The sequence below is a fragment of the Phaethon aethereus genome (assembly GCF_964289735.1).
Source record: "Phaethon aethereus genome assembly, chromosome: Z".
NCBI classification, from domain to species: domain Eukaryota; kingdom Metazoa; phylum Chordata; class Aves; order Phaethontiformes; family Phaethontidae; genus Phaethon; species Phaethon aethereus.
Window position 1 is genome coordinate 64,795,583 of NC_138577.1, and position 15,511 is coordinate 64,811,093.

Sequence of the window (15,511 nt, forward strand, 5' to 3'; positions counted from 1 at the left end):
CAAAAACAGTTGTGAGTATTACTCTGGACAACACATTCCAAGGATTGCCCAAAAACTGAAAAATATGATTAAATGAGGACAAGACAAATGAAAGCAATAATTGCCTTCTTACTGTGATACACACTAAAGGAATTTATAAACTGTTCAAGAAATGGGGGAATTAAATGCTTTCAGAAAATTCTGTTTCCCAGGTTAAAATCTCTTTGGCAGTGTAAGATGACAAAAAATATTATCTGCCAGTAGACAGAGCTGTGTCTACCTAAAATGCAGGTACTATGACAGCTTCACATTTTTTAACAGAATAGTATCAAGGGAGAAAAATAAAGGCATTACAAAAGCTTTGTCATTCTAAAAAATAAGTATGAATTAGTCTTCATGAGTAAATACAGTTAAAGAAATCTTAAAACTGATTAATTTAGTAAACTGTATTTAAGTGTGCATTGCATTTTGTGCCAAAAAACACTCAATAAAGACAACTCTGCTTAAAAGAGATTATAGAAGGATATGTTCTTTAAAAAATACGGAACAGGATAAAAACTTTCTTGAAACACACTATAAATGTGTAACACATTCATCCCTAAAAAGATACAGTCAAACTAGAAAAGATAAGAATGACAGGACTGTCAGCATCCATGTGAGAGAATATTAAATAAACTACAGCCTTTCAGCATGGAAATGAGAAATCTGAGGATCCATAAATCTTGAGTGGCCTGGAAAAAATGAGGAAAATCATGAAAGCTTGATGCATAAGAGGATGTAAATTTCAAAAAAGACAAAGATTTTCCTGCACCTCAGGTCTGTTTATTTATTCAGTATTAATTCTATAGTAACCCACAAAATGGAAGTTATATGAAAGGAACATGTTATATTAAAAATCATACACATAATATCAATAAAATATTTTAAATAAAGAAGAAAAAACATTTTCCATACTTAAGTAGTCCTTAAGGTGGGTTCAGCTTTCACTGTTAAATACTTCTGACCAGAAGGCTAGAGGAAAGGTGTGCTGGGAGTGCCTCAGCTTCTTAGCTTTGGGTACCTTGTGCCCTTGTTACTAGCAGCACATTACTATTTTCCATCTGCGAGTTTCTTTTTTTCCTTTTTTGTCTTCTTCCTTTGGCAATACAGTATTCAAATGCATGGTGTAAAGGAATCTTCATGACTCAGGAATGAAAGAATACTGTTTTCAGCAGAGTTTTACTGTTTAATTCGCATGCAGCCCCAGATACCAGGACGCAGAGATGGAATCGTGGAAATATATAAGATGTAGATTTAAGTTTGAGTTGTATTTATTCTTTGGGAAATACAGAACTTAACAAAAAGTAGGAGATCTTCAGTTTTGGTTTTTTCCTTCTCTTGGGTTTTTTCATTGATACCAGTGTTTTGTTATATACCCCACAATTTCCTTCTTCCTTCAATTTGTGTCCTAATTAATTTTCCTTCTGTTTTTATTTAAGTAAAAAAAACATCTGATGGAGATTATTCTATGGCCTTTGTTATTTCAGTTTTTCTCTATGAAAGCCAAAAGATTAAACATCTTACCCCAGGGGTATATTGTTGAAGACCTAAAAAATCTGATTATAAGAGGAGCTACTTTCCAAAGCCTTGTTCAAATGTGAGGCCTTACATACTTGCCTTTATAGAGCAGTGCTGAGCTTAGCTTTAAAAAAATTGTGGATCACGTAACTTTTTCAGGGCCTACAAGACAATACATTTTTTGCAGTGGTTTTAATTTACAATCAAAATTAATACACGGTGTTTTCATTCTTCTTACCTTGCATTTTTTATTTCTTGTGTATGTGAAAATGTTTCTGTTATTTTGATGTGTTTTGTCCTAGTTTCACAGGTCACCTTGTGGTCTCTTACAGATTGGAAGTTAAAAACTATTGATAAAATACAATAGTGTGAAAATGAAAGAGTGCAGGAGTAAGATCAAGAAAAAAAATATTACTATCAGTGATGACTTTAGAAGTTACTAAGAGTTTTTATGAGAAAATTACACAATTAATGTATTTTTTTCTCTTTCCAGCAAGGTCAAAGTAGAACTTGTATGCTATGTCCATGTAATAGATGTACTAGGTCTATGTGAACTGCATTATGTTAGGGGCAGATACTGAAAGATAATTTCATTTGGTGTCGTAAACACATTTCAAAGTTCACTACCAGTTATGCTAGCTGTCTGCATTATTATTCTGGAGATTTGTGAAGATTTTGTTTACTTAGAATGATTTTTTTTTTTCCTCCCTGATTTCAGGGTAATTTTGGTGAGGTGTATAAGGGAACATTAAAGGATAAAACTCCTGTTGCTGTAAAAACTTGTAAAGAAGATCTTCCTCAGGAATTGAAAATAAAATTTCTGTCAGAAGCCAGGTAGGTTCTCTAAGTTTAATTGAAATACATACTTGTTGTGGTTTATTTTTTTCTAGATTTTATTACTAGATGGATTTAGAAAATCTGACCTTCAGAATAATTCAAAGAAGCAGTAGTCAAACTTTTTTCTTTTTTTTCTCTCCTTCAGTACATTCCACAACTGTTGCCCTGGTAACTAAATATAGGCATTTTTAATGTGAGAATGCAGTAGCATCTGCACTTGCTGAAACTACCTCTTTAACAAAGCAAGCTATGCCTATAAAACATAGTTTTGTTATTGTAAGTGCTTCCATTTAGAACTTCTTCTGACATGTGCCATGAGGATTAGGATAAGAAGACTGGAAGATGCTGTTAATTTAAATGTGGTTATACCAGTCATAAATCCTACCTTACATGCGTGACTGGTATAGCTTATCAGATAGGGCTAAGTTACTGTATAGACCCAATAATAACTTTTGATTTGAAAGAAGAGTTCACTCCAGCAAAGATATATTATGCTGTGTCACGCAGCATGTGATTGCATACCTATTTTTCAAATGACAGTCATGCCACAATATGATAAGTATTCTGAATATAGGCTGATGTAGATAGGTAGGTTCTGAGACCTTAGGATAGAGGGGCATGTTGAGATAATGTCACAATTGTTTAAATTAACTTGCTCCCTCTTGCTATTAAGCTTCTTATGTTTTCATTTTTACTCCCAAACTAGTGCGATCAATAGGGAAAAGATAGTATTTACATTTAGAGAATGAAGATCAGCCACTGTATCTGTTGAATAATTTTATACAGTTTGTAACTTCGCAACTGCAGAGATGTTTCATTTGTTAAGCAGCCTGCTGCTAATGAAACAGTGTTAGTCTGAAAAAAATGAAATGTGTTATTTCTCACTAAATACATATGTACCAGCTAGGTTAGTATTTTACTCTTGATCCTAGGAAAAAAGGGAATAAGAGGAGGTGCTTTAAGTCAGCAAATAGTAGAAGAAACATTTAAGTTTCAAGGCCTCTGTAGGATTCTTCCTTGCCCTTCATTTCACTTATAATTCATAGCCTGCTGGATTAGGCTGCAAATGTTCCTATTAAAGTATTGTGTAAGAAGATGTAAATGTTTTTGTCTAATTACCAAATTTAAAATTGCTGTCCTTATATTCTTTTAAAACTTCTTGTATTAATTAATCTCTTAAAGTCGAATGAGTGTGCATTTGAAAAGTGTAGCAGGAAAGTGTAGAGCCATGCTGTGCATGCTTTTTTGATGTAACTCTGCTTCTGATCCACTACTGAAATGCTATTTAATTACAAGGCTTCTTGAGAAACTGCAAATGTCTCAGGCCATTTTTCAGTTATCTAGACAAATATTATGTAGGCAAATGGTAAAATTACAAAAAGAATAATTTAGTGTTCAGTCTTGATTTATTAGTGAATCAGTATGTCTTCCGTTTCAAACAGAATGATGATTGATCTGTTACATTGATTTTTTTAATCTTTATAATAACAGTAATGACATGTTCCACTAATATAACATTAAGGGTTTAAGATATTTTCCTATAATATTTAATCAGTTTGTACAATAAAGTTCATTAATATAATAAACTTCCTGTGTGTTTTTCAGAATACTCAAACAGTATGATCATCCTAATATTGTAAAACTTATAGGAGTTTGCACACAACGACAACCTATTTATATTGTTATGGAACTTGTTCCAGGTAATTTTTTTTCCTTTTTTTTTCCCCCAGCATATTTTCATAGGCATTGTTTCGATAATGTAAAATGTTTTGGTTTTTATTTGTCTTCATCTGCATTCTTATGACTGATCTCAAAATCAGTCAGAATCTCAAAATTTTGCAAATCTTTGGAAATACTAGATTTTACTAGCTTTGGAGTGGAAACAAATCTGTTGTGAGGTTTTCTGTAGCTATTCAAGACAACAGAATTTGCTAAAAGGTATCTCAGCTCTATCTTCATTTGCCTCCTGACAAGATATTACATGGTACTTCCTTTAACAACTGAGTTACGTAGTGAATGTGAAGATACTTGTCTTTAAAGAAACTTCATGGCTGGGTAATGTTTAAATTTTAATAACTCGGGTTTTTATAATCTTTGGTAATATAAGAGCTTTTTCTATACCAAAATAGATTGTTCCATTTATGAGTTGCTTTTGATTTATTTTTGGAATCTTGAGTCCATGTTATTCAGCAATGGCTGGAGACAGTGTCAAGGTGTTGGGATGATAACAGCTTTTGGGCAATTTTACCTCTTTGTTGATTTTCTCAGCATCTGGAAAATCTGTGTGTTTCATAGCCTCTAGTACTGCTTAATGTGCAACACTGTTTTAGTTTTATATATCACTGGATTAGTCTTCAAAAGTATACAGCAAGCTGTTCTAAAAACCATTTCATTCATGAAGGCTTAGTTTGTTTATAATTCTTGAGCACTGGCTTTCATACAAGAGGACTGATGAAATCTTTGACCTATTGGAATATTCTGCCTTTATTCAATTAGATTATATTAGATTATTGTATTTGTTCATGTGAGTAACTTTATTAAAATGGAGACTAAAAGCAGTGTCCTGGATTTTAAGGCATACATTGGTAATCAGCTTATTCACACATCTCTGAAGGTAAAAATAAATTCTGATCTTTTAACACCTTTATCATTCTGGTTCAGAGTTTTCAGAGCCTAGGACAAGTTGTTGAAACATGCTAATACAATTTGAGGAGGAATTAGTTGGAATCTTTCTCTGATTCCCATGCCTATTTCACAGTCCAAGTCTATGAAAAAATTCTTCTGTCTCCTGGCTTGGAATTTGCAAGAAGCTTCTTAATTCTTATCCTGTTTTGCTGTTCTGTAAGTCCTCTGGCCAGCTTCTGTTCTTGCCTGCCCTCATAAATGTTGTAGTATGTTCAAGTAATCACAGTTTTCCATATACTTTTAAATCTTGACTAGCACACCAGGAGACTGACCAAATCATCTAGAAACAATAAAGATGCCAGCTCTGAAGAAGCTGGCGGAGTAAAGATAAGACACTTAACTTGGTTCAGAGAAGCAGTGATTCTGATGTTACTGGTTTTCTGTTTTCTAATGGCAAGTTTGGATGAGATTACCTAAAATAATAATAATTAGTGCTCTGACTTGATATTTAATGCTTTGAAGAACAAAATAGTGGTAGGCTTGTTGACTTGCACTCAACACGCAACTGAGAATCAGTGTCTGCTTTGTCTGTTTTGTCTTAAATGAGTTTATGCTTGAAGGTGTTTTTTAATGCCTAAAAATGGCATGTTTCGGCTTAGAATTGTGTGCTGTAAATGTACGACTGAGAAGGCGTGTAATTAATAAATGTCTGACAGTTTTTCCCCTGAGGAAAAAATTAGAAACAGCTCCATAAAATGTGGAATTTCTCCTGTGTTTTCTGAGTTCTGTTTAATGTTTGCACTTTTTCTACTGTTTCTATAACCCAAATACATGTAAACTAGTGGCTAATTCTGCTTTTCATTCCAGATTCAGTTTTCAGTTCAGATTCTTAATTTGTTCAGGTATTAAAAATTTATTTTGAAACTTAGCACTTTATGTTAGTGATTCTGTCATAAACTGTGTCTGCATAGAAATCTTTTTCCTTTGTTGCAAATGTGAATGGGATTAAAAACTATGCATTGCATAAAGTCATGGGTGAGAACAATAGAGAAGATGGCAGATGCATATATAAACATCTGTGCATCCATTGTTACATGCAAAAATAACCCAGCTGTTGCCAACAGATAACAGAGAAATAAAGCAAGTTGTCGAAGACAATTATCCTTTGTAGGTAGATCCGTTTTCTTGGTGCATGTGTTAACAAGCGACATGTGTCCAAAAGTAAGAATCATGTTGATAAGAAATTTCAAGATGGGTGATGTAGCAGGGATTAACCAAAACAATAAATGAGGTGGCAGAGCATGTTGCAGATACATAGCCAAAGTAAAAAGGTAGATGAGAAATTACATATGTTAATGAAAAAGAACCATGATTTACTTACTATTCACTTAGATGCTGTTGGTCATACTGATCTCACTGTGTATGTCCACGCAGTGTCAATCAGTCATGGGTTACTCCAGTACAGAAAGACTTGGTTATCTTTTTTGCAATTTACTACTTGTCAAGAAATGAGGAAATACCTTAATGTAATGTGTATATATATTATATAGATTTTTTTAAGGGATGCATACGTGGAAAAATAAATTCTATCTCCCAGCCATTGACTGAGTTGTTAGGGGCCAGGTCTCTCCTCTTCTCAGTCTTGTCCTGCAGGTCTTTCTGCAGGAACCTCTACAGGTGGAAAGGGCGGGAACATCCTGTAAGCAGAATGTGGCATCTTTTTCTAGAGTTGGTTGGGATGAGGTTACTGTAGTTCTTCTAGCTTCTCAGACAACATCTAATGAAAAAACAGTCCTTTAAATTGAGAAAGGAGAAGGCCTGAAAAGACAGAACAGGGTTTTTTTCTTACTGTAACTGTAACTTCACGATGGTACCATTGATGATGACACGGACTTAGGATGCTTTATCCACTAGACTGAAAACATAGGAGTAAGAGTCCTAATGATTTTTAAAAATTAAGTTGTGCATGATTCATAAATCAAGTTAGGAAAGTCCAGTAAACTGGTGAAAGACAATTTCTTATGAGGACTCAGAATAACAAATATTTTAATAAAGATGCGTTTTACAGTTGCCTAATACAATATGCCCAGTGATCATCACAAGGTAAGCTTGTTTCTTAACTTTGTAAAGAACGTATACTGGGCAACATGCATTTTAATATAGGAAAAAAAGCTACTGGAATATTTTTTAAAGAGCTGAGTTCTGTTTTCCAGGTAAGCAACTGATACTGTTGCTTGAGTAAAGAGCATAATAAATAGTTTCTCTGAACACAGAAGAGCATATTCTGCCAACTTTTTTATTGTTTGTGACAAACATACCACAGATAAAAGTCTCAGTAAGTTGTGGTGGCTGCCTACTAATAAGAACTCACAATCACTATTCCAGTGAGCTTTATTTGGGAGGTATGTGCTTCTAGTTTATGTAGGACAGTCTTTATTTATTGTAAGATTTAGATTCATTATTGCTTTCTGAAAGCTATTAAAAAAAACAACAACTAATTAAAATGTTACCAGTCATATATAAACAGAAGCTAAAATGCATGTAGCAGCAACAGTGTCCTTCATATGTACATGGAAAGTTACACGTATAGAAGAGATGTGACATAAAACTGCCATTCAGGAATTTACGATGACAGTTACTGAAAAATAAAACTAATTATTTTTTAAATCCCAAGCAAAATATTCTCCCTCTCCTCCCCTTCCCCAAATTGCCAAGATAGCCATTGAAATTGAGTCAATAAGTCCTTAATATTTGTTCTTATAAACATGTTATATATTTGTAAGTTAACAGACATCTCTTTGCAGGCTTAAGTTATGCTAGCTAGCTGCTATGAAAGGCAGTTTAGCAAAGCAGGTAGTTTTAAAATGTTATTTCTGATTGCATAATGAATCAATTTGTAATAACTTTTAAAGCCCTCTTGCAAATAATTAATTTTATTCTTTTTTACCTAAATGACATTGAAATATTAACTAAAAGGAACTACTGCCCAGATCCTTACAACAGCCCAATACTGAAGTTGCTGTGTGGTTTCTCAACTGCCATGTAATAAAAATTAACTTGGCATAGTATTTTTCCGAGATTTTTTTAGTAGACTAAGAACTGAAAAAACAACCCTATTTGGAAATGATGTTTGTATTACAACATTCTGGTAATAGAGAACTTCTCATAGAGATTTCCTCTTCCTGTTTGGTAGTTATGACTCCTTCTGTATGACACCTGTAGTTACCAGTGTGAAAATATTAAGACTGTTAAAAAGAAAGAAAATATGAGAAGTACAATACCCATGCATTTATATACCCATGCATTTATATGCTGATCTTTTACATGCATTTTGTGTTCCTAATGGAAGCTGGACTTTTATTTCTCTTTTGCTGTGCACTTAACCTTTATTCATATTTTCTGATTTCATATTACTAGCTTCTGCTCTTTACGTTCTATTAGGACTTTTAATTTAGGATGGGTCTGAACAACATACATGCACATGCTCTTTGCACTCATGTGGTAAGTCAGGTGTGCTGGTTTCTAGATAGAGAAACTTAAGTACTCTCAGCTCCCTGGGCATATGGCATGATGCCTTGAGCCAGAGAGCACGTGATGTGAGATCCAGAATCTGTAATTTCTTGTAGAGCTCTACGCACAGTGAGCCACACCATCCAATTTGTTGAGCATTTGCTGATCATCTGCATAGCATATGCACAGTAAGTGGGATGTATTTTTAATAGCAAGCTGTTATTGGGATAAGGAGCCCATAAACTTGGTTTATGACCCTGAGCTTTATCTTGCAGCAATACCTGGAGAGAATACGGTGGGTAAAGTCTGCCTACTGATTCTGACTCCAGTGAGGCTACTGAATAGAGAAAAACAGTATTGGAATGCCAGTTTCTTCTTCTGTCTCCACTGCCCAAGAGCAGATTTCAGCTGCTGTGTTAGCACATAGCGAGTGAAAGCTCCATGCCAGAAAGGCATGTTTTATTTTACAATACAGTGAAATAAATCTTATGGTAATTGCAGTACCATGCAGTGAATTTTAAATCCTGCATTGAGGGAGTAGAAATTATTCAGATCAGTTCCAGGAAAAGCAGAATACAACTCTGAAGTTGGTGTATACTGCCCAGGATCTTCATACCTCTCAAAAATTCTGCCTAGAAAAATTAGACTATTGGAACCTGTTAGTATTATGAAGAACTTTGATAATCATATAGGTTGCTATAAGTTATTTTCTTTGTAATAGTCTTCCTTTTTTTCTTATTACTTCATAATGAAATGTCAGCTAAGATGGTTTGATAAGGTTTGTTGCAAAAGCGGTATTTGGTGGACATTTTTTCTGATATCTTCTGATCTAAAAATATGAATACTGCATTATTCCGTAACTTAATACAGTAACTTTTTAGTAATCTGTTGTGAAACGTTTTAAGTACTCAGTTTTTCCAGAAAGACAGAAGAAGTTTAAGGGAGAACTGCTGATGAATTTCGGGAAAAGAAACCTCTTTTGTTGAGATTTGCCAAATGCTTGATGTTGATATAGAGCCTTGAGTTTGTATTGTCATATGGACTTGACTAACCTGACTGTAGTCAAGTAATGTAGTAAAGGTAGTCTTATGATTGCTGCATATTTGAGACTCTGAATGTCTGTAGCTTTCAACACAGGAATTTTCTTATGTAGATAAGCCTTTATGAGGGACGGTTTCCAAAATCAGGAACAGCAGAAACTCTGTGTAAATGTATCGTTTATAGTACTGTGTAAGAAGGCACATAACTTTTCTGTGATGCCACATCAATCTGAAAAATTGAGCATTTTACTCATATTTTCTGTGTTAATTTATTAATTTTTCTTTGCTCTGTGCCTGTTTTCCCAGTGGTTTTTTCCTGCTTTATCCTGCATTGTTGACCTTAAAACTGAAGAAAGGGAAGTAATTAAGAGGAGCTGCTTTGGTATTCACACCAGGAAAAGAACAATTTGCCATAGTCTCCTAAGGCTGCACAGGGCATAAGGAGTTTTCATAACAGCTCATTTTTAGCAAATTTAGATGATGATCAGAGAGACTGCCTGGAATACTGCTAGCATTATCTCTAAGCTGGCCAGAATCCAGACTGATAGCCTGAGACATATGGACGCTGGGTTTTAGTGGAGTGCAGAGAAGTTTATCAGGAAAATGGTGAAGGGGTTGACAAAACCTGCTTCCTGTTCTTTTCTGCTTTCAGAATGAACTCAGCATCTTTTCGTGGAAAAAGACAGGAAAAGAAGAAACGAGAATACCCTTCTTTTTCACCCTTCCTCCCTATTATCTTCCTGGTCCAGCTATTCTCTTAGTGATCATGGATCTTATTGTGGTTTTTCTGCTTTCAAAATAAGGCATTTTAATTCACTGAAACACTCAGGATCACTTAACTGTGTTTTCATCTGCTCTTAATTTATCATTCAATCTCCCATGTAATCAAAATCAAATTGCAGGAGTCCCTTTAAACTTGAATGTTTTTTTTATCATCCTCAGTTTAGGGGAAAAACAAATCAAAATCAAATGTAATCTCTAAGATGCAAAAAGCAATCCCAAGCCACAAAATTCTTTCTTCTCCTTCTTCACGTTCATGTAAATTTACTTGAATTTTAGCTTGCCCTGAAAGGAGAATTTAATTTAGAGGTAGGAACTTTGCATGATTGTGATCTGTGTCTTCTAGAATGGGACGCTTTGAAGATAGATGTGTAATCCTGTGGCCTACTTCATGCAATTATTTCAACAGTTTGTCTTGTAGAACCTTCAAAGGTGCCTCTGTCCCTCCAGCACAAAGAGCCTGCACAGGTTGTCAAGATAAGCACTGTCATCATGTCTGCACCAGCTCTCTATAGAAGGATTTGTCTAACTGACAGTAGATGCAAACATTTTGATATGTTCCAATGGTTGATTCAGCGTAGTAGAAGGAAGCCTGTAGTCACATTTTTTGTGACCTACTCCTTTTAGCAATTGGACTGTTAAGCTGATAGCCTACTTTCTCTTTCAGGTTTCTATATATTTAAACATTTTTATAATCAACATAGTTAAAATTACATCCCCAGAAATACTTGGAAATAATTCTATTTTTGCTAAGTCAGCCATTCAAAAATAGGCAATTTAAGAATCTGGCTTGTCTGTTGAGTCTTAATTTAGCTTATTCTAGCATGATTATGATAATATAATACATTATGAGTATATTGTATGTTATGACATTATGAAAAATAGATCTCCTTTCTGTACAACATCTGTACCTCATACAGTTCTGAACAGTTTTCCAGGGGTTGTTTCTCATCTCCAAATCCATTCTGTGGCCATAGGCCTTGTTCAGTTTATTCTATCAGTGATCTGCTCTGAGTGTGATTCCCACACCCCCTCTGCAGTGGGCATGTGTGGACATTTTTCATTCTAACATACTAAATGCATGATAGACATTTCTTTGGAATACTAGTGTGCATTCCTAATACTACCATAGAATTCCTGTTTGGCAACGTGTATGTGTTGCAGAAAAGGCAATCCCCTACTTAACTGGACATGGAATTTTTGTTGCTTATTTTATTTAGGCTCATGCTGACGTAGATTAGAGTAGATTTGCTAAACACCTGCAGCTGGAAACAGGTTGAGCTATGCTTGTAAGTATAAACAGCTATGAAAACGAGTAATCTAGTACTATGGGAAGGTTGTCTGAACTAGGTTTCAACTATGTATGTTCAGCTTATATCTAGACATAGGTAGCTAGCTTTCAAGGTGGAGTTCAGCAAGGTTGTAACATCCATCTTTGCAGCTGGATAAGGTAACCTGTTCAGATTTGGACTGAATCATTTGGGATGCAAATTGCCTGTGCCATTGATGCAGGAACAATTCAAAGGTGACAGGTTTTATTAGGTCAGGTGCAGCACTGCTTGATTTCAGCAACAGTGGCTCCCAGGCACATTCAGAAGGAGCATAGCCATTTCTGTAGTGCCTGTAAAAGGATCTGATAAGTCATTCTTAAACCAAGCTCTGGGGTTACCTCTGTGCCCTGCTTGTTCATGCAGTTGGCTTTGGTCCAGGTTGGTTTACTTACTCCATCTCTTCTGAAATTAAGGTGACTCCATTGCTACTTTCTATACTTTAGAGCATTTTTTACTTCCGCAGAGCATGTTAGGTCAGAAGCATTTGCAAATAAAGCCCAGTATTCTGACTGACCTATCAGACCCTCTTTTTTTGCCTTTGTTGGAGTGCTATATAATTGCTACATGGCATAAAGTGGAGAAATACTTTCAGACCCGTTATAGCTGGTGCTGAGGTAGAGCTGGTACAACCTACTAAATCTTAACTGGCTTTGGTGGAATTACTCTTATTTCTGTATGTAGTGATAGCTTAGGGTATAGCAGCAAATCCCAGCTGACTCTCTATTTCTGCTGTTAGTTGCACCGAAGCCAAGAAGGCCATTTATAAACAAAGTCTCAGTGCTGAGACTGAGGAATCAACAATTCATTTGTTGATATGGTGTACAATATCCATATTATCTGAGCTTTTCTGCTAAATGAGTTATGATCTTGAATAAAGGAGAGCAGATGCTAAGGGTAGCTGAAGCACGTGTACGCTGTGGCTTACCTGAGCCTGAGGTTAGCCCTGCTGTCTCTGAGGTGCAGCTGATTTCTTACACAGGCCTAGAATGCTGATCGATGCTGAAAAAAATGTTACCTATTAGTTTCATATCATGTGATTGAGCTGCTGTGTTTTCTACTTTGTGTGGTGTTTTCTTTTCTATTTCCTGCTTCTGGAGGCAGTGAGATCTATATAGAGATCATTCAGGTTTTTTTCCAATTGCTTCTGTTTAGAGAACCCTTAAAACTTTAACAACATTTTACATGATCTGCCTTATTGGTTGTATTGTGCATCCTCAGTAGCTGGCTTTCACCAGCAAATTTCAGATCTGTGTCCCATTTGCAGTCACATCCTGAATCTTTACTGCACACTGTCAAAAATCAATGCAACAAAAAAAAAAAAATACTCGGTCAAATTCCGGGCCATTTCAAATTACAGATAAGGTGCAGATTTTTAACAGTGATAGTGACTGCCTGGCTTTGTTTTCCATTCAATTCTTCTTTTTTTCTCTAGTCAGATAAGTTATCTGGCTCAATACTCAGTTGCTAGAACCACCTTCTGTCTAGCCTACAGTGTCTTTTCACACATATATGACCCTTGTCTGTTTCTCTAGTTTTTGTGTTTCTCTTATTTTATCCTTTCCTCTTGCACTCAGCTAAACTTCCATCTTCCATTTTTCTTTGTCTCTACTTCTCTGCAACCTGCTGTGCTTCTGCCTCTGCCACCTTCTGTCTTGTTGGGCATGTCACCCTATGAACCAGACACGCTCCTGTGGATTCCTTTTCTCCATATATATGTCCAACTTCACCATCTCTCCCCCACCATGCCTCTTGTAGTACACACACACACATGCACACGTACAGACCCCAATTCTTCTTCCTCCTTTCCTTTCTTCTTAGTTTTGTACATTCACATGTGCCTCTGCCTTCCTACTTGCTGCATGGGTTCCAGCTGTGAGCATATTAAGAGAAGAGGGGGAACAGTCAGATTCCTTTGTTGGAGTGTAGGTGGTGGCGACTAAAAAGTCCTTTTGGCTCAGAGCTTCTCTATTTGGTAAAACAAGCCCCAGTCTACAGTCTTCTTTTATTATAACATTTGAGACTAGAGTTTTATTTTTATCTTTTCAAATATTTTAGGGTTTAATGACAGCAAGATTGAACAAAAGTATATCAGCAACTAGATGAAACTAGAAAATCTGTTTGAAAACTGAATAAAAACAACCAAGCATTAAAAAATCAGCAAAGTGTTTTGGTAGCTGCAAGAATGTCTGTATGCATCTTGTTTCTTTGGTTTTATTTGTTGGTATTCCTTCAGATTATTATTTTTGCTTTACCTAGAACAACTTTTAAGTAAAAAAACGTATTATTTTATGTGTCTGCATTTAAAAAATATTCCTTGCTTTCCTTTAGATTAAAAAAACCCTGTTCTTCATGTATGTTCTTTTTCACGTGGGCGATCACAACTTTCTAATCTGGAATCCTTTTCAAGGCTAGTGATTATTGGTTTTAAGCATAGTCCAATTATAAGAATTAATGAAACAAAATTAATGAAACAAAACAGAGGACTTACTGGGGGAAGATGATTTTCCTTTTAGTTAATTTCTGAAGTAGGTTGTATCTACCTAGTCATAGCCCTGTATCCTCATAGCCACAATACCAAAATGTAGAGTCCAAGTAGTCTGGGCAGGACTATTTTGTGCAGCACAGAGGACATGATGACAGACTTGGTTTTGGATAGGCTTTTATGCCATTTGGGAATAAGTGGTTAATGTGGTAGTATCACTGACTTCACACTCTAGCTCTAGCTATTGACCATTGTCAATATTTCCCTCATTTTGAATACTATATGTCTGTAGTCTGTCATCCCATTAAAAGGAAGTGAAACAGCACATACAATATGTTGTAACCTTCTTATCATCATCTTTTTATTGTAGTGTAGTTATTTTATGCTAGTGAATCATGTCCATTGTGGTCTCATCACAGGTCTTTTGCTAAAAAGTCCTCTGCATCACAGTCCTGGTGCAAGCAACATCTCTGTGTTTACCTCTTTGTTGCTGCTAATCATGTCCTTGGGTCTCAGTGCAAGCCATTCTTTTAACTCTCGTATTTTTCTTTCATCTTTTATTTTCACATACATGCATTTCCACTCGTACTTCATTACAACCATTATTAATATTGCTATGGCAAAAACTTTGCATGATCATAGAAACGTTTATTTGCTTTGCTTAACAGGAAAAATTGAGTTTTAACTGGATTTTGCAATAGTACTCTCCAGGCAGTTGGAAAACCTTGGGCTTATTTATGGTTTCTGTTACTGCTTATGTAAAATTAAAAAAAACCAACACAGTGAAAGCACTGCATTGCAAACAAATGATCCATTAGTTGAAAAGTGAAGGCACACTATTTTAAGGAAAATGAGTGCTTCAGCATTTCTAAACCATTAAATTTTTAATAGTTTGTCAAATAACTGCTTACTTTCTTAAAAAAACAATATTCTAGAATTGCTACAGATGCCTGTTTACTATTTTAAATTTATAGTTTTAAGTAGCTGTGTTTGGGTTTGTTTTGTTGATAATGTATATGGGATTAAGATACTGGGCAACAAAGAAGCTATAAATTTCTTACATTAGTCAAAAGGTTGACCATATGCATCCCCAAATTTAGAAATACTTACAGGTGCAGGTAAAAGTAATTTCAATAATATTACAATAGCCTATGAAACAATTACAAATATTGAACCATGGAGCTCCTCTCTGTTAGGTGACCATTAAGTGGTATGGCGAGAAGCACCCTGCATCTGCATGATTAATGTGTGTATAATGTGTAAGAAGAATTAAGTGTACTCTTTAAACAAACTGCTTCTTAACAAAGTAAATTCTTCCACTCTATTATTTCCATGTGTTTTAATAATACGTATAATTCCACATAATTCTT

The 15,511-nt window shown here is 35.2% G+C and overlaps 1 protein-coding gene across 3 annotated transcripts in view; it reads left to right on the plus strand.

Moving 5' to 3' along the window:
• FER (FER tyrosine kinase) overlaps positions 1-15,511 on the plus strand; it is a gene marked incomplete at both ends in the record, with an annotated part of 164,926 nt that overhangs the window by 95,280 nt on the left and 54,135 nt on the right. For all 3 annotated transcript variants that reach the window (XM_082012894.1, XM_082012893.1, XM_082012895.1), the window contains 2 exons: positions 2,255-2,370; positions 3,979-4,073. In XM_082012894.1, coding sequence (XP_081869020.1) covers positions 2,255-2,370; positions 3,979-4,073 — 211 coding nt within the window. The remainder of the gene's footprint in view (positions 1-2,254; positions 2,371-3,978; positions 4,074-15,511) is intronic.